The sequence below is a fragment of the Lipotes vexillifer genome, unplaced genomic scaffold, assembly GCF_000442215.2.
Source record: "Lipotes vexillifer unplaced genomic scaffold, Lipotes_vexillifer_v1.1 scaffold90, whole genome shotgun sequence".
In the NCBI taxonomy this organism is placed as follows: domain Eukaryota; kingdom Metazoa; phylum Chordata; class Mammalia; order Artiodactyla; family Lipotidae; genus Lipotes; species Lipotes vexillifer.
In genome coordinates, this window is record NW_006782310.1 from 4,731,793 (window position 1) to 4,757,872 (window position 26,080).

General features: G+C 36.5%; 1 protein-coding gene across 1 annotated transcript in view; it reads right to left on the reverse strand.

Moving 5' to 3' along the window:
* Positions 1 to 345: 345 nt before the first annotated feature.
* RPRD1A (regulation of nuclear pre-mRNA domain containing 1A) overlaps positions 346 to 26,080 on the reverse strand; it is a 71,945-nt gene continuing 46,210 nt past the window's right edge. Inside the window, exon 7 of the mRNA XM_007455205.1 lies at positions 346 to 3,832. Within this exon, the coding sequence (XP_007455267.1) occupies positions 3,683 to 3,832 (150 nt within the window). The 3' untranslated portion in view covers positions 346 to 3,682. The remainder of the gene's footprint in view (positions 3,833 to 26,080) is intronic.

A 26,080-nucleotide genomic window follows, 5' to 3' on the forward strand; every position in this document is an offset into this window, starting at 1 on the left:
CGTACCGCAACAACAGCAACAAAAAATAAAATAAATGTGGTCCCTAAACTCAGTGGCATTAGCATCAAATTGTCAGAAATGTAAAGGCCTATCAGGCCTTATCCCAGAACCTCTGGGGGTGGGGCCCCTCTTATTAAACTATAGAGTTTAATAAGCCCTCCAGGTGACTCGGATGTTCGCTCAAGTTTGGTTCCTGTTGACCAAGCAAATAGAATCTCCTTTGGCAGTTTCTCCACGGTAACATTGCTGGACACTTCCAGTACTTTGTTTCCCTCCCAGTCCATCAATGTCTCCCTCTCCACCCCATATCCAATTAAACAAATTCACAAAAATAATCTATATATCTCAAAAAGAACGTAAAACTTTATTAAGAACATCTTATATTGTCATCAGGTACCACCAAAGAAAAAGGGGTAAAGAAATAGGGAAATTTCATCTTCCCGTGTGCTACTGCCACCTCAGAACAGAATCATGTGTGGATGGCTGGAATTACAGATGGCAACAAATGCTCTGTATAAATAAATTCAGTAAGTAACACAATGCTCCCTTTCTATACAGAGAAGAATTGGATTTACACTTTAAAAAGCTTTGATACAGTGCAACAACTATTAAACAAGACTACATCTTAGGAGCTACTTTTTAATAGAATACAAAGCAGTATAGAGCTTTATGTTATTTCATATAATATAAACTTTTTGAATGGAAAATTCAGAAAGGACATTCTAACTTTCCTAATTAATTTGTACTTTTGAGTGTTTTCTTTCTAAAGATTTCTCAGAACCAGTTCAATAATAATAGATGAGTTGCTCATCTACAGTGACAATTGACAAACTAGGTTTGTTATTTTAATTTTGCAAATCAAGATGACAAGTTCATCCCAGCTGTTGCTGACCCTGAAGGAGTTCTTACAGAAAAACCCTGATTCAGAGTGCGTGTGAGAAGAGGTACCAAAATAGCTGCACCTGGACTGGTTTTCCTAAAAAGTGAGGTTGGCTATTAAGCACAGCTCATTTTCTCAGACTCCCGGGTTCCCCCATGTGGTTCTTTTACTTACTGTAATGATGGAAGGAGCAGAGGGAACGCCAGGGAATCTGTTCAAACTGCCACTCCAGACAGCTCTCTGCACTGTTTGTGGAGAAAAAAGTGATGGTATCCATTCAAACCAAAATACCCCTACTGCAGGTATGGTGACATGCTTTTCTCTTGAGGGGCCAGGTCAAGCTGCACTCAAAAATGCATGATTTGCCTCACGTACACAGTGAAGAAAATGCTCATGATTCAGAATCTGGTATTATAGTACCCCCAGCTAGCCCCATTTCTTGAGAAAATGTAGTCTCCCTTTTAGAAAGGAAAGCTATTTACTGCTAAGGCTTACCATGTTAATTATCATAAGGCTGACTTCTAACCTGACCATATCATTTGTGTTTACAGTCAGTAAATCAACCAACAACTGAAGGTTTGTGGAGGATTGGTCAAAGGGTGAAATTGGGAGTAGGATTCAGGTTGAGTACTATCACTTATCACAAATCGCATCAAGCTCTTTAAAAAATAATGCATTTTTATCATAAATATTTAGAGCAGATACTGGCATTAAAATCAGTATCTAAGTCAGAAGTCTGTCTTAAACGGTGAAAATATTTCAACAAACTTCTAATAGGTTTCAAATCTTCCCAGGAGTATAGTTTATAAATTAGTTTTAAATGGAAACAAATGTATTTTGAATAGATAAGTCAACACTTCAGCAGATCATAAATAAGGTCAAGATGCTGAAAATAAATTAATACACAAGTTTTTGCATTCACTTTAACAAAAATTAACTTATGTGGCCTACTTTTACAACAGGTATAACCAGGTTTTAATAATTGTGCATTGGTTACACCCTCCACCACCATGCTGAATCTTTTTCTTACATATCCTACACCTAGGGACAGAAGTACACAAGACAGACATACACCCCAATGTGTAAGTCTGGCTGCTACACACCATTTTCTTAGTGACGTTACAAATGTTGGTCAGGATCTACTACCAGTCATTTGTCAACCACATTACAAGTTAAGTACATTCATGGTTAAGTGGATTAGATTCCTGGGTGAGCTTTCTGTGGTAGTGTTCACAGGGAATCTAATTACTACCGTTCCTGTGAAAAAATGTGCCCCGAGTCCCAAAAGTTGACTAAAAAACTTTGGAATATAAGCCATATGTGGGAACTACTGCTCTGCGTGTCTGTTTCGGAGAGGTCAAGCTGCTCCCAAAACTACTGGCTACTAAAAATAAATATTTGTCTTCTCCTTCACATATAAATTCATTTTAGCTATAATCTCTCATACTGAGAAAGAGTGAAGCCATTCAGACTAGTGAGACATAACTGGCTTGTGGGCTCTAAAAGATGTTTTATTGACTATCTCAGTTGAATCTTCTTACAACGAAAAGAAAAATGTCTAATATGTAAAGTAATGAACGAAAAAAATGTTCATCCTAAGTCATCACTGAGTACAAAATCCACAGCTTAACAATGTGATTTAAAGAGAAAGCAGGAGAGCATGCAACTGCTCTAACACACAGGGTTAGAAATAAAAGGTAAAAAAAAAAGTACATTTGTTTTGGTAATTCTAAATATACAAATATAATATATACCAGATCTACCCTGTAGTGTAGCACTGCTTAATTTCCAAATATACAGTCATTCAAAAACCTTAAGGAAACATTAAAAATGTCCCAGGCTACTTTACTGAACATTAATGAATATTGTGTTCTTGAGATATTAAAGCTAAAAATACTATTGTTTTTAAAGTTAAATGGCTAAAAGAATAATAAAGTATCATTATTTTACACTTCTTTTAATCCCACAGATGGCTTTATGTTAAAGGGATCAATTATGTTAAAAGGAGCCAGGTTTGACAACTAGAAATCAGTTCTAGAATCAGAGTTGTTCTCTTGGTACAATGTCAAAATTTATAACATTTCCAAAGCATTTTCATATTAATCTATCCAAATAATAATAAACAGTTTATTCAAGGGGGTCCCTATTTAACACTCCTTTTATTCTACACTGTGGCAGTTGGAATGGAGCCCCTATAGTACTATTGTGGAAAAGTTCTCTAGGTTCTGATCCGACTCTCAAAATGACATCCATGTTTACTGTTAAATTACTGACCTCTAGGAAATAGGAATCAAAGGCATTGAGAGGCACAGAACTGATATTTTGGTTGGGGAGAAGGGTGAAAATTAAGTTGGAACACTTAGTCCCTTCTACAATCAAGTCCTAACTATACCATAATAAATTCTCAACAAACTCCTCATTAGTTCTTACACTTTAGGAATTACATACTATACAGTGATTAGATACTGAAGAAAATAAAGAAAATCATTTGAAAATACATGAAGAAATAGAAACATGGAATTTCTCACAAGGCCCTGAATCAAAAAAATTTACAAAAAGATCTTTTGAAAATAATCACTATTTGTGAGCTTATTAATACACAGAGATTCACTTTGTTTAAACTAAGTCATGTTAACTTACCAATAAAATAGTAAACAAACCAACATTTTAAACAATTTTATAAATTACTTCTTTTTGTTAATGTCACTTTCTCAACAATATACAAAAATAACACTACAGGACTATCCACCTAACCTGTCTCCATCTCTTGCAAAGTCCTGGGCCCTGGAAAGAGACTGGTCATCAATCTTCACTGTAGATGTCCCCCGCAAAGGGCAGGTGCATGTGGCTGCCAGTGACATTGGGCAATCGAGATAAGTCCGGCAGGCTCTGGATCCGGGACCTGAGTTCTTTTCGCACCAGGGAAACTCTGGCTAACTTGCGCTTGTATTCCTGTAACATCAAACCACTCTCATTAGCATTTCTGGGAGTTCAGAGAAGAGCTATCTAGCTTATCTAGCTAATGCTCTACATTAAATCTGGTAAAACATTCAGTTTATGCTGAATGACGAGATTATAATGTGAGCTTTAGGATCAAAAGAGGGACTTGGGAAATAAGTAGGTAAACTCATTATGAAAAATCACAATCGTAAGCTCTTGTTTCACACTTGTAAAGAGAAGACTAAAATATTAATATACTTAACCGCAGCATATAAGATTTTCAGGTATATAGGAGCTTGGATAAGAAAAAGTATATATTTATTTTCACAAACTTAAACTGAAATTTAGCACTGTTTTCAATTCTGAATGTTGGCAGCAGACCACAGGAGCATTATCAGTATCTGTGAGTTTGATAGAAACTAGTTGCTTCAATATTACTTTACAGTTTTTCACATCTATCTTAAAATATTGTTTACATTTATGACTACTTTGAAATTATTAGACCAACTGCTACATGTAATTTAACATATCAGTAAAGAAGCATATATTACTGTACAGATTTTATTTCAATAACTCTACTTCAATATAACTTGTTTCCATTGTAATGCTATGCATTTTATTTTCTACATTTAAAATATTTAACTTGAGAAGGGGTCCAAGGCTTCGCCAGATCACCAAAGGATTACAATGGCACAAAAAAAAGGTTAGGAAACCCTGCAAACAGCAGCCTAAGGAGTCAGAGACTGGAAACTAATTAAGATCATTGTTTGGCTTAGGGGGGAAACAGCCCATTCTCTGTAGTGGAAATATCTTTTAACTGAAGTTTCCAGACTTCAACAAGGAGAGAGGAACCTTCTTTACTCCAGCACCTTGTAGAAGTGGGATGTGAAGAGGGGAACCTAGAAAGTGGGTATTACTCCCTCTATAAAGCCTACAACCCTCTCCTTCCCTCTGACCAAGGGTGATCTCAAACAAGACAGACCAGGTGAGTGATAAGCTTTCATCTGGGTTAGAAGGTCTATCCACAAACAGCCCTTCTTCTTTAGCTGTTTCTCAACTCTGACTGAATCACCTAGGAAATTTTTGAAGAAACTCAGAATTTTCAAGAGAACTCCAGCCTCACTGTCTATCAATTAACTGAGAATCTCTGGCAGTGGGTCCAGAGCTCTCAGATTTTGTAAAAGCTCCCCCAAGGGATGCTAACGCACAGCCACCTTGTGAGCTACGTCTCTACGGCGTTTCTGTCTAAAATGAAATCAGTTAGCGAACTTTGTGTTACTGAGCCTCCTCTTTTAAAGAATAACTACGCGTGGGGAAAGGAGTTGGTCAGAATTACTATATCCCAACTGCTCTAAGGGCATGGGGGAAAGGAGATTTCTGAAGCATGGGGAACTGGGCACAATGGCAGACAAAGCAGACAAGGATGAAAGCTGGACACGTTCTAGGATAGCTTTGGGCACATAAGAGAGGGGTCAATCTTTGCCATGTCTGCCTGTTCCTGAATTTCTAATCCATCATGAAGATCAAGGTTGAGTAAAAGAGAGTTTAATTGGGATCTATAACCTCAAGGTAAGATTTTCCTGTTCCCTTTTCCCCTTTGCCAGTGACACATTGGAGCACCAGGTAGGTTTCAGCATAACAGCTCCGAGTGGCAAACAAAAGGGAAGCACCAGAGTATTTCATTCTAGATGCATATTTTTCAGTCGGATCTCCACACACATCTCATTTAGCACATGTGTCTTCCTCAGAACATGCTGATAGGGGGGCAAACACATATCTCCATCTGTCCCTCTGTTCTTACTAAATCATTCTCTAATAAGTAACACCTAAAGTACTCTGGGGTCAGCATGACATATCCAGATGCTGTTCAAACATGCTCAAAAGTAATTACTCTCTGCTCCTCTCGAGGCTAGATGTTTTGAGAAATGTCTTATGTGCCTTTCGTGGTCATTACTGCTCACCCTAATTTCTAGCATCCAGATAGGCTGTACTTCAATTATTAAGGTTTAGATTAATCCTTTGATTCAAAGGATCTGTGGCATTTATTGATAAAAGCCTTCTACCAATTGGCAACACTGCATACAAAACAATTGGTAAACATAATCAAAAGCTGTCATTTATTGAATGCCCATAATATGCCACGCATTAAAATATGAACTCATTTAATCCTCTCAATAATCCTGTGAGAAGAGTGATTATCCTTCATAAGCGAGTAAAATCGTGCTTTACTATATTAGGAACAAAACTAGTAATCAAAAGCTTTCTGCTACTGTCACAGGCAGACTCTCATCTGAAAGACAAAAGATTTAAGTAGCCCTGGTTAACTATTTGATGTTAGCCTGAAGAAAAAAACAGATGAAACCTGACGAACTACCCAATTCTATGATCCAGGACATAGTCCCAAAACTTTTCAATTGCCTCACTGGTGGTCTAGAAAGAGGCTCCAAGATTCCACAAGTGGGCTTCCTATGGCAACGATGCTTACAATAAGATATGTATATTGTTTTGATTCTGATGTACAATAATGATAGTAATTCTCTTAGGTCAGAATCATCACAGCACCATGAACGCACTCTCCTCTTTCACAGCACCTTTAGAAAAATGTGGTTGACTGTCTATTTACAATCCTCCTCTCTGCCCTACAAGACTGCGAGTGTTGTGATGGCAGTCCCCGGCATATGGCTAGTATATATTTATTAAGCACTGGAGATAACAGTGTTAAACAAAACAGATGAGGTCTCTTGCCTTCACAAAGCTAACATTTCAGGGGGAAGGAGGCATAAAAAAACATAAATATCAATATTATTTCAGGTATAAATACAAAGAAGAAAATAAAGTTGGGCAATAGGAGAATAAAATACAGCCATGTGGGGGGGAAGTCAAGGCTACTTTACAAGTAAACAAAAAAAGAGAGGATTAAGGGTTCAAAAATTTTAAGTTTAAGAGCCCGAGGGCGCCCTTCTTCTGCTCAGCCCCACTCCGTGAAACACAGGCTCTACCTTAGATGCGGAAGCTGAGAATACTGGGGCATGGATAACCCTTGCCCCCGATTCAGGAGGTGGTGGTCTTCACGAGAAGAGGCAAGCCAAGAGGAACATAGGCTCCTGCACCCCTTCCCTTCACCAACAGCTCAGCTCCTATAGCAGGGGCATCACTTAAAGAAAAGCTTGCCATTGTCCCACTCCTAGTTCCATCCACAGACCTGACTCAAAAGATTATGCATGAGAAAGAAACATGTAATAAAACAGATAGCGCCCTCCTGGTGTCAGAACAAATATCTAACACTGACCTCGGAACAAAATCAGTGTCTGGAAGAGACACCTGCACTCCCATGTTCATCGCAGCATTATCCACAATAGCCAAGATATGGAAAAAACCCAACTCTTTGTCAACAGGTGAATGGATAAAGACATGGTACATATATACAATGGAATATTCAGCTATGAGAATGAGGAAATTCTGTCATTTGCAACAACGTGGACAAACCTGTAAGACATTACGTTAACTGAAATTAGCCAGACAAAGACAAATACTATATAATCTCACTTATATGTGGACCCTTAAAAAAAAGATGAACTCACAGAAACAGAAAAGAATGATGGTGGCCAGGGACTGGGGTGGAGGGGGGTGGGAGATGGGGAGATACTAGTCAAAAGGTACAAGCCTTCAGTTATAAAATGAATATGCTCTGGGGATCTAATGTACAGATGGTGATTATAGTTAATAATACTGTGTTGTACACTTGATAATCTGCTAAGACAGTAGACCTTGTGCTCTCATCACCAAAGTAGCCATGTGATGAATATATTAACCTGACTGTGGTAATCATTTCACAAATACATGTGTTAAATCATCCCGTCGTAGACTTTAAATATATACAATTTTATGTGCCAATTTTACTTCAATAAAGCTGGAGTGGGAGAAAAGAAATATCTTTTTATTCTCAGTAAACCAAAAAAATTACCCTAAGCATGAAAGAGAAAACACAAACGTGGATCCAGTGGCATGCATGTATCAGGGAAAGTCAAAGGTGTGATAGTCTAATCTGATAAACACATCAATAGGTAAGGCCACTACATAAGTCCCTTTCAGTTTTCTCATTCTTTTCTAACTAAACCTGCATTTTGCAAAAACAGGTTTCAAAAGACTTATTTTGTGTTTTAACCTAAGTAACCTTTTTTTTTTCCTAAAAGAATTTAGCTCTGTTCCAGTCCCAAAGGGGAAGGACCTAATTTTAAATTTAAAAAAAAAAACTGCTGGAAAGCCAAAGCATTAAAAAATTAAGCCCCTTCCCTCAGCAATAAATACTGAACTGCTTTTACTGCAAAGGTATAGTGGTCTGACTATTCTGTGTATTTAAAAGTCTTTTTTAAATTTTTATTTCTTAATTGAAGTATAGTTGATTTACAATGTTTCAGATGTACAGCAAGTGGTTCAGTTATAGATAATATATATTTAAAGAATATATCTATATTCTTTTAGATTCTTTTCCATTATAGGTTATTACAAGATATTGAATATAGTTCCCTGTGCCATACAGTAGGTCCTTGTTATCTATTTTATATATAGTAGTCTGTATCTGTTAATCTCGAATTCCAAATTTATCCCTCCCACCCTGTCCCCTTTGGTCTCTTTCTTCTTTTGTTCTCTTCTCCTGTGATCTGATGACTACTTTTAGTGTTGTTTGGATTACTTCTTTTTTGTGTTTATATGTATTATAGATTTTCTGGTTTGCGGTCACCTTGAGGTTTTGGAGTAGCAGTCTATATATATACGTGATTGCTCTAAGTTGCTGATCTCTCAATTTCAAATGCATTTAAAAATACCCTGCATTTGTACTCTCCTCCCCCCACAATTACTGCCTTTGATATATTTTACATCTTGTTTTGTGCATCCCTTACCTCCTTATTGTGGACGGATAATTTTACTACTTTTGTCTAACTTCCCTACTAGCTTTGTGTATGGATGATTTCCTACCTTTACTGTATGCTCGCCTTTATCTGTGAGCTTTTTCATTCTGCAATTTTGTTTCTAGTTGTGGCCTTTACTTTTTTACCCAGAGAAGTTCCATTAACAGCTGTAGAGCTGGTGCTGAAATCTTTTACCTGTTACTTGTCTGTAAAGCTTTTGATTTCTCCATCAAATCTGAATGAGAGTCGCTGGGTAGAGTATTCTTGGTTGTAGGTTCTTCCCTTTTGTCACTTTAAATGCAACATGCCACTCCTTTCTGGCCTGCAGAATTTCTGCTGAAAGATCAGCTGCCACTTTGGGAACCAATGCTTCACCTCATTTCCTGTTGACTGTTTACATGAGTCATTTTACTTCTCCCTCACTAGTCCCCCCTCATTCAACAAGGTCTGTATTTTTGTTCTTAATTTACCTGCCGGTATCACCACCACCACCGCCCTAAAACTGCAAACCCTCATCTGACTATATTTCAACATTAATGAATCAGGAGGTGTTATCTTGTGTGCAGTTAGTGGGTTAGAGCTAGGTTGAAATCTGAACCACCACTAGAAATGCTTTTCTTTACAGCTAATGTTGAGTATATATTGTGTCCAAATCTCCATTTTACAAGACCTCTTTTAAGACCAAACTTTGCCATAGAAACTTTTCCTACTTTAGTTTCACACTAACTTCCTATGATCTGCTACTATTCAAGTTATTTCTGAACTTAAATACTACTATACTGTTTTCTAGTTTTCATAATTAGGGGGAAACACACTTTGTGTGTATCTATATTCCTTACAGTGTTCAGCAGAGAACTGGGTGTGAAGAGGTCCCCAGTCGATTCTCCTGGGCATTAGGTCAAAAGATCTGGATACAAGTACCACCTCCTCAATTTACTACCTGTAACCTTAGGCAAGGGCACCCTAAGATTATCTAAGCCTCAGCTGCTTCCTTTGTAAAATATGGGTATCTATTTTATTGGGCTGTGAGCCTTAAATAAGTTAATGTGGAAGTTTTCAAATTATGAAGTGCCATAGAACTGCAGTTATCATTCTGGGATGGTATCAGAACCATCTTGCACCAAAAACAGCTAAGAGGATAAATTTCCTAAAATTTGGAGTTCTTATTCATTTTAGGGCTGATCCAGATACAGTTGTTCTAATATTTCAGTTGCTTAAAATAAATAGCTTAACTATTTCTGAATTTAAATACATATATATACACACACACACATATATATATATATATATAAATATATATGGGCTGCCTTTACCTTGCACATGCTACAAATAATTCTGCTCTCTTCTTTCATACATGACTCTGACTAAAAAAAAAAACTTGGAGAAATTCAACTATACCCACATGTGCATCTTTAGTGGCCATTAAGGGCTGTGGTCAACAATTTCAAGCATCATGCCTACCATATTACAGCCCCTTCCTTCCTACCCACTTCCTGAGAGACAGCTGCTGCAGCAGAAAGAGGATTATATCAAGTTAGGAAGCCCAATCCTGATTCTAGTGAGCAAGCTGTGTAGCTTTTGTAGGAATCAAGTTTGTGTAATCCAGATTCCAGAATGCTCTGAAAACAAGGCTTTGATAATGCATTCTCTCTCATTTTTCATTTGTGAAGTCAATGTTTAGGGTGCCTTTCAAGTATAACAATATGGACTGGACAACCCCCAGCTTTAAAAGACATATGAGGATATTTTTTTCAGCCAAAAAAACATGGACATCCTAGCATTAAAGACTTTCTCCACAACAGCATTTCTTAAAGATGGAGTGATGTAGTATTTCCATACGACATCTCATTTCCATAGTATTCCACAAGCTGTATCTATGCAAACACCTAAGCAATTTAAATTCTCCCTTTATATCTCACTATATGTATTCTTAGTCTGAAATCTGGTTGATTCAGTTTTGGCTACTTAAAATTTACCTGTTACATCATTTTTAATCAGTCGTCATAGTAACTACATGTTTGAGAATAAAATAGGTTGGTCCTTGGGTCACAAAAGCACAAATTAACGTTGTAGGTGGAGTTAGTTATCTTCATTCAAAATAGTATCAAGACATAATCTTCAGAACATATTATAGAACCCCTTAGGTTGATGGTAATCTTCATAATCCTGGTTCATTTTATTTGTTCTTCTGCAGACCCCTAAATGGTTTTGTTCTTTGATATGTATTTCATTACGTCTTCTGCCTCTCTTTAAATGTTAACAAGTCTTTCTTAAGTGACTTTCTTCAATATAACTATTTAGAAGCTCTGATTCTCATTTTTCAGGATCCACCATAATTTACTTCATTTTGCTTACCCTGGGGTTGGGGGTCTTTGCTAGATTAGACAGGAAAAGTTAATTGAAGTATCAATCAATATTTTAAAAATACCACTTATTTTCATAAAGGCGGCCAAGAAATTCCATGATGTTGGGGAGATTAGTCAAGTCTGTTGCCATCTCCAGGTAACAGAGTGTAAAGCAGGTAAAGATCTCAGTGGTTTGCCCTAACTTGTCTTCTAGAAAACAAATACCCAAACTTAGCTTGGGATCTAGTCCTGCAATTGTTAAAAACTATTGTATATATAATTAAAGTATTTTAAAAGTAAAATATCAAATTCCTTCTCATTTCTTTTCACATTATCCCACACATCTCTGATGGAACCATTTTTCCTTGACCATCTGCATTAAAGTTACCTTTTAGTGGGAAATACTTTAGTGTAAATGAATGTCATCTAACAGACTGTCTTATATCTTGCAGTTCCTTTGAGGGCTTACTATCATTCTCTTAAATAAGTATTCTACAATAAAAGCAGATTTTACTTCTAAAATATTCTTGGAATAGGTAATTCCCACCTGTTAATAAATTATAATTCTATTATCATGAAGGCTCATTAGCCTTCTGAATTAACAAGTAGAAAAAAGATTTAATATTTTCTCAGGGACTTAAGTTTTCTGCAAGGAACCCAATGCCTACCTGGCTATCGACTGGGTTTTAAAAAATCAAAAATGCTAAATTGTAATGAGGGTAGATACTGTTATAAATAAGCTTTATACATTTCTAGATTGAGTGTGACCCTAACCAAGATTTTGATGTGCTTACTAAATGCCAAATGCTGTCTAAGTGGTCCATTTAATCTTCATAGGTAGAGACTCTTTATTATCCATGCATTACAGATAATAAAACTAAAGCACAATTAACCACTAATTAAGAAACTTCCTCTTAAGTCAACAGACAAGGTCAAAAAAGCTTGAAACCCAGACAGTCTGGCTTCAGAGTCCTCATGCTTAACCATTATGCTATCCTGCCTTTCGTATCTTGGAATTGTTACTGGGATGGGTATTCTTTAGAAGTGTGTTATCCAACTGAAATCTACCTTACATGAAGTATAGGATCACCACAGTCACAGGACTAACGGTTATGTCCCTAAAACTCAAAATCCAACATGTTTAGGAAACAAACTGTGACTTGTATTAGGTAGTCTAATTCTGCCATTAAAACATCTCTGGAATCCCCAGTAATGGAGAGGAGCTGTCATTTTCTCATGAACAACAGCGTATGGGCCTAGAGACTTAAAAACAAAAACAAAAACAAAAGAAGGACTAATAATAATAGGAGCAACATACAGAAGACACAGGGAAAAGAAACAAGAAAAGGCAAGGGGCTAGTCCAATCAGGAACGATGACCAATATTCCAGGAAAGTTGAACCTATCACTAATCATCAGTTTTGACCTTGGAGGGGGAGGGGGAGCCAGGAGCTGATAGGCAGCATATAACTGAGGTCATTTATTTGTAAGCAACTTCAAAATCAAGTGGGAAGAAGGAATTTAAGGAAGTGAGATATAACAAATTAATTTTTCTACTTGTCTGATATTTAAATTAGGAAGTACACTTAATTATGCTTTCTATAAATTTTCATTTTGTGTGACCTTTTAGCCTAAATTATTTTCATTTTCTGTGTGACCTTTTAGTCTCACTCCCTTAGTATGTATTACCCAGTTTCTAAAGAATCACACTATTTCAGGGTCATGGAGGTCAGCCAATTTGATATTTCCCAAATTGGGTGTCCCATGGAACACTGTTACACAAGGCTTTAACAGGCAGGCCATAAATCAGAGGTTCTGGGCTGTTTGGGAGCACACATAGTTTCTCTGCTACATCCCTGCTCCAATCTCCAATATGCTCATGTCCAGAGTGAAGCTCCAAGAAGGGAATCTGGTTTGTAACATTCCTCAAAAACCTGAAATACGTGTTCACTGAATATATACTACCATCTCCCAGAGCCAGTTGTTTATATATAGAATACAGTGAGGCAAACATTAGACCCAACATTTCTCTTGTCCTTGTCATTCAACCTCTTCTTGACCACCTTCAGTAACAGCAAACACTACTTTATCCTTCACTTTTAAAGAACAGTTTCACTGGATATAGAATTTTAGGTTGGTGTTTTTCCTTGAACACTTTTCACTCCACTCCCTTCTTGCTTGTTTGATTCTACTGAGAAGCGCACTGTAATTCTTAGCCTACAGGTAAGATGTTTTTTCCCTCTGGCTTTTTTCAAGGTTCTCATTTTCTGCAGTTTGAATATGACACACCAAAGTGCAGACTAGATTTTTTGATATCCTGTCGGGTGTTTGTTCTGTGTTTCCTGTGTCAGTGGTTTGATGTCTGTCATTAACTCTGGAATTTCTTGGCCATTATTACTTCAAATATTTCTTCTGCTTCATTTGTTCTTCTGGTATTCCAAGCACATGTATGTTACACTTTTCCAAACTGTCCCACAATTCTTGAATGCTCTGTGTTTCTGTTTTGTTTGGGAGGGGAAGTTGTTGCTTGTTGTTCTATTTTCTTTTTGCATTTCAGTTTGGAAAGTTTCTACTATCAAGCTCACTGATTTTTTCCTCAGCAGTGTCCAGTCTACTGAGGTGATCATCAAAGGCACTTTTCATTTGTCAGTGTTTATTTCTAACATTTAAAATTTGCTTTTGATTCTTTCTTAAGCATGTTCACCTCTACTTAGATCTGTTCTTGAATGGTGTCTACTTTTCATTAGAGCTGTTAATATATTAATCAGTTATTTTAAATTCCTGAACTGGTGATTCCAGAATTTGTGTCATACAAGAATTTGTTCCTGATCCTCGTTTTGTCTCTTCAGGCTGTTTCTTGCCTTTTGGCATGCTTTGTAATTTTTTCAAAAGCTGAACATGATTACCAGGCAATAAAAACTGAGGTAAATAAATCTTTATTGAGAGGTTTTACATTAATCTGGCCAGGATTGGGGCTGTATTTAAGGTTTGCTGTAGATGTAGATAGCTGAGGCTGAAACACTTATTAAGTAATCCTTTCACATTAGGCCATTTCTAATTGCCAGAATGGTCTTGCTTGTCACCTGGAACATATCCACTGGTCCTAGGTTCTGCCTTCTTATGTAAACCCAACTCTTCTCTTCTGATAGCTTTCAAAGCATCTGAAGACAGGTAGCATATAAATTATGCCTGTCCTCAAGTATGATCTCTGATATCCCCATTTGTTCAACTGTTCTCCAATGTATTTTGTTTCCATTTCCTTTGCCATCCTGGCCTCTGCCTCTGAATAAACACTGTGGTAAGTGAATTCCCTTTGCTAACGCAGAATCCAGCCTGAGTTCAATACATAAATCTGGCTGTTTAACCAGCATCCAATAAAACAGAATGTACTTTCCATATTCTGAACACTTAGTGTAGCTTAACACTGTTTATGTTACCATAGCTATATCACCATGCTGACTAACAGCTACATGACCGCTGCTTTCGTCCATGAAGTGATGCCAAGCCAGGTCCTGATCATGTTGATGCAGTTAGCTTAGAGGAATCTAAATGTAGGAACTGACAGTAGAAATTTTTAAGCAGAGAAAAGTGATAATGAAAGCAATGCAAGATTCACATTGATTCCCATTCAATTTGCACTAGTTATAGACCAATGGTTATTAAACTGTGAGCCAAAGATGCATATTAGAGGCAGCCCTAATTCAACTGAAGTTGTAAGCAAATTTGTGCGTGTGTGCATTTTCCACACCTGTTGGCAACTCAAAAAAGGTTAAAGAGGGCCATGTTCTCATATTTCTGCAATCTTTCTGATGTTTCATGAATACACCTTTTCAATAAAAGAAAACTGAACACATTTAGCTATGGTCCCAAAAGTCAAAAGGTAACTAAAATCTCACTAGGAACTAGAATATAAAGCACATTACTGTAGCAAAATGTGTTTAGCATCTAATAAGTTATCAAAATTTATCAAATTTACTGATAATGACCTGCCTAGTTAATATATGTGCATTTTCATTGTATGTAAATTACCTCAATTTTAAAATGTACTAAGTTTACTAATCCTAAAAAACACCCAAGACTATTACTTTATATTGGAATAAGATCACTGATATTAGAAAGATTCCAAGAATGGAACTGGCTTTACTTTGAAGCAGTGCCTTTCTCCATAACCTGATCTAAGCATGACCAAATTTGGCAGATGCTTTACAAAGAATTTTTGCTTTAGGAAGCTATGCCTGACAGAATTCTTTCTGTGAGACTGTTAGTGTGAATGACATAAGGCTCTCCTTAAAATTTTGATTGCTTTAACTATCTAAGAGGTTCACATTTTACTTTATCAAATCTTATGTGTGCAATGATATGAAAATTATAAGACAAATTCTAGTTCTAACATGAATCTTACTTCAAAAGTAAGGAGTGGATAAATTAGAAGGTATAGCTATCAAAAATACCACTCCCCCAATAAATTACAATGGTGTACTGAAGGACTGAACTTAGAGAGGAAATGAGGACTTGTAGTAAATAGATAACTTCCAATATTCTTGATAGTAAATATCCCCCCCCACCCCAATCTGTCACATGGACCTAGTTCTTTTAGTAAATCCAGTAAGTACAACTTATTTATCCTGATGTGGATAAATGGACCTTTTTTAAAGTTCCACCCCTGTTTGAAATAAAGGAAACAAAAGATACAATAAATGCTAGCCACCTATAATGTTTTTAAAAAATCACTTTCACAAACATTTTTTAAAAGATGAGACTGAATATAGACAATTAAAACAAACAAAAAATCCAGAGTGGAGTGAAATACATTAAAATATTAATAATAAGTGTTTTCAGAGGTTGGTGTAAACTTTTGAGTTGGTTATTTTTTCAGTATTTTCCAAATTTTCTATAATAAACATGTATTGTTTTTATGATGGGAAAGTGTTTTAGGAATAAAAGACAAGGAAAAAAATTTAAACTCTGCATATTGCTTTCAAAAGATGAATTTCTAAAATGTTCAGAAGTTTCTAACTATAAGAAGGGAATAGGGGAAAAGTCAAAAGCACTGAATTTTAGAACTTAAATAGATCTCACAAATCATTAGGTTTGATATCTACATTTTGAAAAAAAGGGCTTGATATTGCAAAATTTCTTCAAGTTCACACAGTAAGTTCTAGAACCCATAACTCTCAGTTCATTATTCTAATCCATACTCCATACTCATTGAAGACTAACCAAGATAAATATCTGAGTTGGATGTAAATTTGTACATACAGTATGGCTACAACTGTTTAACATTTTTTATAATTATGCTTACAATGGTGTTTTTAATCTATGATTTTTATAAGATTAAGGAAATACATTGAAGTGTTATCAGGAGCTAAGTGGTTTTAATGTATTCATTTTAATGTAATTAATGTATTTTTCAAATTTCCTTTGAAGATAATGTTAATACTTCTGTGCCTCAGTGTTCTCATTCATAAAACAGATATAATAATAGTAATCCACCTCATATAGTCACAAATAAAAATACGATCAGTACCTAGAATGGTACCCTTACACAGAGTAAATGCTAAGTATCAGTTATTATTTTATGATAAAAATTTAAATTATCTCCCTTACGATGGAGTTTAAGTGCAATAGCAGGTATCAGGTTAGGCACTGGTAATTTTTCACCCACATGATGTATGGAAATGTTTCCCTTATGCAGGACTGGAATATTGCATTCAAGAGGCCAAAGAATTCTGGGAATCTAAAAACTAATAATCTCTTAGAGGCTCCAAGAGCAGGGTTTCTTGATGAATAGGAGTTTTTGTTGTTGTTTTCATTATGAGTGTAGATAGTCAAATGAAGGAAAATGGTGCTCACTGATGAGTCAGGAAGGATTAACAACATGGGATTGCAGAGAGAATGAAATCTAGCAGGCAGAGCCCGAGCTGACGTCCTAAAAGTCAATCTACCTCACTAGCACTAGTCATCCAGATGCTCCACTCCTTCCTACAGATAAATTCTCGGACAGGTCTAGGTAGCGAGCTGAAGAAAAAGAGTCATCTGGCAATACCAGCTGCTGGATGGGAACCAACACTAAATTCTGGCAGGTGTGAAGAAAGCTGTACTCTTTGTTCCTATCTTCTTTCTTTCTCCCAGTTTTCCTTCTTTCCATCTTTTTTTCTCTCCTGTTTTTGTTCCTTTGCCTCATGCTGAGTTCTACTGTCAAAGGAAACTCTTAACTCTGTTATCATTTACAACACAAAGTTCATTTTGTGTGAAATGTATATATACTATATACCAGTATACCTAATACTCACTATGTATATACACTATATACAGATAATCCTAAACAGCTTTTGTGACACCAAATTCAGATTTTCACACATTTGTTAGCGAACAGGTCAAAGTTACCCTATCATGATACTACTGTCAACATTTCAGTTTTGTACAGAAGTCTGAGGAGGTACGTGGGTGCTGATACTTGTGATAAAAACAAACAAACAAACAACAACAAAAATACAAGGATAGAAATCAGACATGCTAAGAGTGGCAAATACTTGCCACACAGATACTCCCTGGACTTTGGCTGGCTTGCTGTATGTTCCATGCTAAAAGATAATGAAAACAGAATTTTACTATTCTGAATTGGGATTCAACATCAAAAACTCCAGTAATTCAAAAGTAAAGGGAATTTCACAAATCCAAAGAGAGGACGATAATGCTTCTTTACGTTTCATAAGAAAGCAAGAGAAGATGGCAAATTGTTACACATCTTTTGCTTGACAGATTGAAGTTGATGAGACTGCTGTCAAAATGTCAAAATCAGCACGGCAATATCCAGTTCAATAAAAACTAAATCCTTCAACTTGAAGATCAGTTCTTCCTATTATTTTTAAATTGCATTGTCTATATTTAATAATTAATTTATGTCCTTACTAACTTTATATCTCAAATAATACATGGGGGCTTAAAAAACATCAATAACTACAGCAAGGAAGTTTGTAATTTAAAAAAATCTCTCTGGGCAAAAATTGTCCCTCTTAATATATGCTTTTGTTGCTAAAATTTAGTATAATTTATTTTTATTCACATTTTTAGGAATGCATCATGTGCCAACAATGGAGCACTGACTTTACTACACTACGTTTAAACTTCATCAGCACAATTTTAGTTTTTCAAAATCGCACGAAGTATCTCACTTGTTCGACTGTTCCACTCTCACCTACTCTCATTTCATAGCCATTGAGGTTTTTATGTCATTGCCTACACTGTTTCCTTGCTTACTTGCCTAGAATTCCCAAACATTCCTTTGTTGATCAGAATAAAACAGTACAGAGCTTTTCATAACATGGCTGTGAGGACACCCTGTTTTCTGATGAAAACTAATTAGGGATGGGACAGGATCTCGAGGTGTTTAGGCATTTTCAGTAGTTTACATTACTGTGCTGAATTCTCTATCAACTATTTCCTAGGGGAAAAGTTCTTCCCTCTGAATCTGCTGTCTTACGTACTGTCCTTTCAAAAATGTTTGATGGCTCCAGTGATGTTACTATCTTTATGTAATTAGACTATATGTACAACCTACTTGGGTTGTCAGTAAAGTGGACAAGATCCAACATGAATTATCCCAGGGAATGGTTTTCCAGATACAGATGATCCCCATCGCTCCTGGGTTTCACCAGCCTGGAGGAAACACTACCCGTTTCTCCTGTTCCAAGCTCCTACAAAGACACAGACACCTCACCACTGCTACCTGGCCCAGGAAGGGGGGAATGCACAGGAGTCGACCTTACTGATTGTTTCTACTGCAACACCCTTAGTCACTGTGTGTTGTTCCAACCTCCTTCTTCCCGGTGTTCCACTTCTGAGCATAGAGCATTTGTGTAAATGAGATGCTCCCACCTTTAAGAGGGCACATGCCAGGATGTGGTTTATTTCTTCAATTCCTGTCAGTAATCCACCTTCTTAGAAGACTGCCATTTGAGGGAGGGGGGCACCTACAGCATTCCTTCTCTTATTAGAGTGGAGTTATTACATACCTCATATGTAATAAATATTTCCCCACTTTATCTACATCTATCTTTTAAGCAATCTTTATCAATCATTATGAATAGAACTTTCTGTGACAATGGAAATGTTCTACATCTGCACTATCCAACAGAGTAGCCAAGAGCCACATGTGGCTACTAAGCATCTGAAATACAGCTAGTGCTGATAATTTAAATTTTATTTAATTGTAATTAATTTAAATATCACTGTGGCTAGTGGCCACCTATTGAACAGTGCAGCTCCTTATCTCTCTACATTTCACCTCAACCCTCCCATTTCATCTCTCTCCTTCCATTTCATTTCTCTTCCTGTTTCATCTTCCTCTCTTCATTATATCTTTATATTTTATATTTATGTAATATATATGTAACATAAGATGTATATATCTTTATTATATAATTATATGATACAGACTACACTAGGTTTTATAATTTCTTTATTTTAATATATATTATCTTTTCTATAAGTTCTAGGAGGTGGGAAAAGCTGCCACTCAGTCTAACATCATAAAAAGAAATCTATTCTGCCTTTGTTTTCTCTACAGAATAGAGTGAAAATCTAAATCAGGCAAGGAAATAATGTGAACACCACACTTTAATTAAGTCCAAGTCTCTTAACAGAATCAATTACATTCCAGAATGCTGGGGTAAAAGGTAAAAAACACTTCAGACCAACTTGATTTCTGAGACAATTACATCTCAGATGTCATGAAGAACTAAGAAGGTACACACCAGCAAATACTGTACCTAATTCTGAAAAGAGGTAGACTCTATAAACAACAGAGAGGTAGGCCTGGTGCAGATTAAGTCAGAATCTTAGAAAATGATTCAACATATTGTTTAAAAGAACTTAGGAATCCAGCTGCAATCACTGAGATGCTAAGAATATAACTAGGAATATAAACACTTCTTGAGAGGACTATAAACGCTTTTTGAGGACTACAGATATAAAAACATTGCAGATATCTTATACTCTTTTTAGAGTATCCCTATAACAAACATAAATTCACTGGTTGACTGATAGAACAGATATAAACTAGTTAGAAAACCTCCAAGTCTTTTTGTTTTGGGCTGAAACTTCTGAGGTACTTCCTATATGCTGGGCAGTTTAACACCCAACTCATTTAAATCTCATAATCACCATATAAAGCAGGTAAAATTATTATCTCTATTTTACAGACAAGGAAACTGAGGTACACAGAGGTCAAACGCTTTGCCAAATGTCACTCAGCTAGTAAGTGGTGAAGCCAGAATCTAATCTCAGGTAATCCAGTTCCAGAGTCCCTACTCTTCAGCACAAGGCTAAACTGCCTCTCGATGTATTCACTAATCCAAGACCAAGTCAATTAACGGAGAAAAATTTCTAACCACAGACATGTTTTTAGCCTTATCTCTCGAACACATAAAAAGATTTTTATCTATAATTTAGAATATATCCTTAAGAAATCTGAAGAAGAAACAAAGCCAAGAGAACCAAAACAAGAAATAACAAAAGTCAAGTTTTTAAAAAAACTCTACAGGCTTAAACATGGACTCAATTAATTAATATAGACATATATATATATATATATATTTTAAAAACTAATTACATAAGAATCTGACAAACAACTGCAAGATTAAGAATGGCTGACGTGGACTTCCCTGGTGGCACAGTTGGTTAAGAATCCGCCTGCCAATGCAGGGGACACGGGTTCGAGCCCTGCTCCTGGAAGATCCCACATGCCACAGAGCAACTAACCCCACGGGCCACAACTACTGAGCCTGTGCTCTAGAGCCTGCGAGTCACAACTACTGACCCCATGTGCCACAACTACTGAGGCCCACATGCCTAGAGCCTGTGCTCCACAACAAGAAAAGCTACCACAATGAGAAGCCCGTGCACCACAACGAAGAGCAGCCCCTGCTTGCTGCAACTAGAGAAAGCCGGCCGGTGCCCAGCAACAAAGTCCCAATGCAGCCCAAAATAAATTAATTTTTTTAAAAAAATTAAAAAAAATAAAAAATAATGGCTGACGTTTAAAAAGTTAGAGGTAGTCCCAAAATTAGCATGAGCAAAAACATGCCAGTGCTACATTTTCAAAAATATACGCCACCAAAAAAAAAAAAAAAAAAAAAAAAAAAACACCCCTCAGAGCCTAGAAAAAAGTTTATATGCAGCCAAAAAAGCTCTACATTATTTATGTTGTAATACATATTTTATTTACTGGAAGTAAAAAATATTCTTTACTTAAAGAATAAAAAATATAAAGACTCATTATATATTTACTTTGCTTACTGAAATGATCCTTAAGATCCTTTCTCAGAGCCCATTATTTTCACCAAACATATACTTTCAAATACCTATTTACTTGCACAATTCCTAAACCCATGGATTAGGAAAAGTAATCTAAAATCAGGGAGAGATTGACCCACCTCCCAGAATAACGGAAATAAAAACAAAAATAAACAAATGGGACCCAATGAAAATTAAAAGCTTTTGCACAGCAAAGGAAACTATAAACGACGAAAACATAACCCTCAGAACGGGAGAAGACATTTGCAAACAAATCAACGGAAAAAGGATTAATCTCCAAAATATATAAACAGCTCATGCAGTTCAATATTAAAAAAACAAACAACCCAACCAAAAGATGGGCAGAAGACCTAAATAGACATTTCTCCAAAGAAGACATATAGATGGCCAAGAGGCATGTAAAAAGCTGCTCAACATTACTAATTATTAGAGAAATGCAAATCAAAACTACAATCAGGTATCACCTCACACCGGTTAGAATGGGAATCATCAAAAATCTACAAACAACAAATGCTGGAGAGGGTGTGGAGAAAAGGGAAACCTCCTGCACTGTTGGTGGGAATGTAAACTGATACAGCCATTATGGAGAACAGTATGGAGGTGCCTTAAAAAACTAAAAATAGAATTACCATACGACCCAGCAACCCCACTACTGGGCATATAACCAGAGAAAACCATAATTCAAAAAGACACATGCACCCCAATGTTCACTGCAGCACTATTTACAATAGCCAGGTCATGAAAGCAACTTAAATGCCCATCGACAGATGAATGGATAAAGAAGATGTGGTACATACATACAATGGAGTATCACTCAGCCATAAAAAGGAATGAAATTGGGTCATTTGTAGAGACATGGATGGACCTAGAGACTGTCATAGGAGTAAAGTAAGTGAGAAAGAGAAAAACAAATATCGTATATTAACACATACATGTGGAATCTAGAAAATTGGTACAGATGAACTGGTTTGCAGGGCAGAAATAGAGGCACAGATGTAGAGAACAAACGTATGGACACCAAAGGGGAAAAGTGAGGGGCCAGTGGTGGTGGGATGAATTGGGAGATTGGGATTGACATATATACACTAATGTGTATAAAATAGATAACTAATAAGAAGCCACTGGTGGCTCAGGGAGCCACTACTGAGCCTGCACTCTAGAGCCTGTGAGCCACAAGTACTGAAGCCTGCGCACCTAGAGTCCGTGCTCCGCAATGAGAAGCTACCGCAATGAGAAGACTGCACACCGCAACGAAGAGTAGCCCCCACTCATTGCAACCAGAGAAAGCCTGTGCGGGGCAACGAAGACCCAACGCAGCCAAAAATAAATAAATAAATTTTAAAATAAATAAATAAATAAATAAAATTCATATAAAAAACGAATTTTGCTACAAAAAATAAAAGTAGGGAGAGAAAATGCTTTAAGCACCCATTGTTAGCAATAAAAAATATAAGAAGCTAACCTACAAAGAAATATATATGAAGGTTTATAAAAAGTAGACAGTAGCAAGTTAAGCAGTATTTTACATTTACATTGAATAGGTCCAAACACTCCTGTAGACTTCACCAAGCTGTGGAGGCAGGACTATTTTACAGTTGTTACAGATATTTACACTGCAGACTCTCGTATGTGTCACTTTAACAAAGCAACCTGCGCCTGTGGGGACTCCCAGCAGCACTGAGCGGGTCCAAGCACCACAATGACTAAAGGAGTACTGGATGGTGTGGCTGGTGGGTTGGCAAGAGAGGCAAAGCTCCAGTGAGGTCTGGGCTGACTGGGCAAACTCACAAAACTCTGGCCCTAACATCTCCTCTGACTTTGATTTCCTATGCACTTGCCTCAGAGTTGCAGAATCTGTGAACTGGCCAAGTAAAAGCTGTAATAAATCTCTTTTCTTCAATAGAGACTGATAAAAAACTGACAAAACTTTCCACTCCCACCATTAGACAAGCAGGCTGCGAGGAAGGACAACTACAACAAAAACAACAGCAACATCAACAAAAACTCATGGGAAAAACTGAAGGAAAATAACAGAAAGGAGAAAAAATGATGAAAAACGATAAGCAATGTGGAATAAAGATTAGCAACGTGGAAAAAAGATTCAAAAGATTCAATATATATGTAATAGGAATTTAAAGAGAAACTATAAAAAATTAACAAAAGTAAAAGGCAACATGCATTTTTCCGATAAAAGGGCATATCAATGTCAAGCCAAATTAATGAAAGGCCAATATCCTAGACATATGATAGTCAAACTGTTAAATGTGTATGAGAAAGGAAAAAATACAGTAATTAGGCCAAAAGAAAAAAGTGACCCAAGAATTCTATATTCAGCCAAGCAGACATTTTATTCACAGGTGAGCAGAAAGGAAAGGCACTCTCAGACATGCCAGGACTTGCACTATTTTGTTATTCTTCATGACTTCCACATCTCTGTCCTTTATTCTGACATAGTTGACTGGAATAGTTTTTCAAGTAAATTTTTTTTTTTTTCCGGTACACGGGCCTCTCACTGTTGTGGCCTTTCCCGTTGCGGAGCACAGACTCCGGACGCGCAGGCTCAGCGGCCATGGCTCACGGGCCTAGCCGCTCCGCAGCATGTGGGATCTTCCCGGACTGGGTCACGAACCCGTGTCCCCTGCATCGGCAGGCAGACTCTCAACCACTTGCGCCACCAGGGAAGCCCTCAAGTAAATTTTTTAATGACAAATAATATATGAATAATGTAATAAAATCTAAAAATAAGAAAAATATGATTCTCTACAGACCACTAAAACGATCTAGGATTCTATAAATAAAACTGGCCGGTAAGGAAGAAAGTGAAGAGAGGGAGAAACTTAAAAGAGGGCTACTATTTCAAATTATGCAATTTCAATATCAGTAGTAGGTTGTGGTTTTTATGTACCATTCTGGATTTCTGGTAATTCCACGTTTTCCCCAACGAATAAATGTGAATGTACACACACACACACACACACACACATAGGTGAACAAATACTTTTGTGAAATTTCATAAATAAAAGTATATAATAAATTTCTAGCAACTGTCCAGAAAATGGAGAAGACTACTCTCAAAACCGTATGCTCCCTTCACATCAGAAACATTCAAGCAGACAGATTAATCTATCTTTTGGGAAGAAAGATTAATCTATCTTTCAGGAAGTGTGCTAGAATAATTTCCAGCACTGGGTAGGTTAGATGATCTCCAAACTATTTCGAGCAACAAATATCAATCTAAGACTATAACCATCACTTTTCAATGAAAAAACAAAACACTCATTTAAAAAATGGACAAAGGATTTCTCCAAAGGTGGTAAACAAATGGCCAACAAGTATATGAAAAGATGCTCAATATCACTATTAGGAAAATGCAAAGCAAAACCACAGTGAGATACTGCCTCACATCCATTAGGATGGCTACTGACCAACAAAAACAGAAACAAGTGTTGGCAAGGATGTGGAGAAACTGGAACCCTGTGCATTGTTGGTGGGAATCTAAAATAGTTGTCATTATAGATGGTATAATATGGTAATAACATTTTCCCAGAAAAATGGAAAACAGAATTACCATATGATCCAACAATCCCTTTTGGGTATACACCCAAAAGATGTGAAGCAAGGACTCAAAGAGATATCTGCTATGAACCCATGTTCATAGCAGCATTATTCACAATAGCCAAAAGGTGGAAGCTACTCAAGTATCCACTGATGGATAATTGGGAAAACAAAATGTGGTATTATACATATTATGAAATATTATTCAGCCTTAAAAAAGAAAATTCTGGCACATGGTATGACATGGATGAACCTAGAGAACATATGGATGAACCTAGAGAACATAATGCTAAGTGAAATAAGCCAGTCACAAAAGGACAAATACTGTATTATTCCACATATATTAGATACCTATAGCATACACAAAATTCACAGAGACAGGTAGCCAGGGCAGTAGGGAATGGGGAGTTGATTAATGGGTATAGTTTCAGTTCTGCAACATGAAAAGAGTTCTGGAGACTGGTAACACAAGAACATGAATATACTTAACACAACTGAACTGTACACTTTTAGAAATGGTTAATATGATCAATTGTATGTCTATCTTAACTACAATTTATTTTTAATGTAAAAGAAAAAAAATATACCATCACTTTAAGTGCTCCCAGAACTTGTCCCACTAACTACTTTTAGAGTACTATGCAATTTAAAATGATCTGGTAGAAGGCCAAAAGCAGAAAAAAATCATTATGTAAAATAAGGGCTCTGGTACTTATTGCCAACTGTCCTTCACACAGAATGGGTGATATACGAATTTATATCAACAATGTTAAGAGTCCCCACTTCCACCTTCCCTTGCCATCACAGAGGACGTTCATTTCATTTTCTTAAACTGTAGCTGACTTGAGCATGAAAATCACATCGCTTATTACTTTTTCTTGTTTTCCCCTAATAGGAATTTGAGAAAATTATCACAGATAAGCAAAGATTTTTAGCTAAAAGATGATTCAAACGATGTTTTTCAATGGCAAGAAACTGGAAAATACAAATGCTAAACAGGTAGCTGGCTAAAGAAATATTTCTTTAAAGCAGAATATGATCTAGCTATTAAAATGAGAATATCTTTAATCATGGGAAAACGTTTACAGTAAATGTGTAAAAAGGACAATGTGTAAAAATGTCATTAGATGCTAA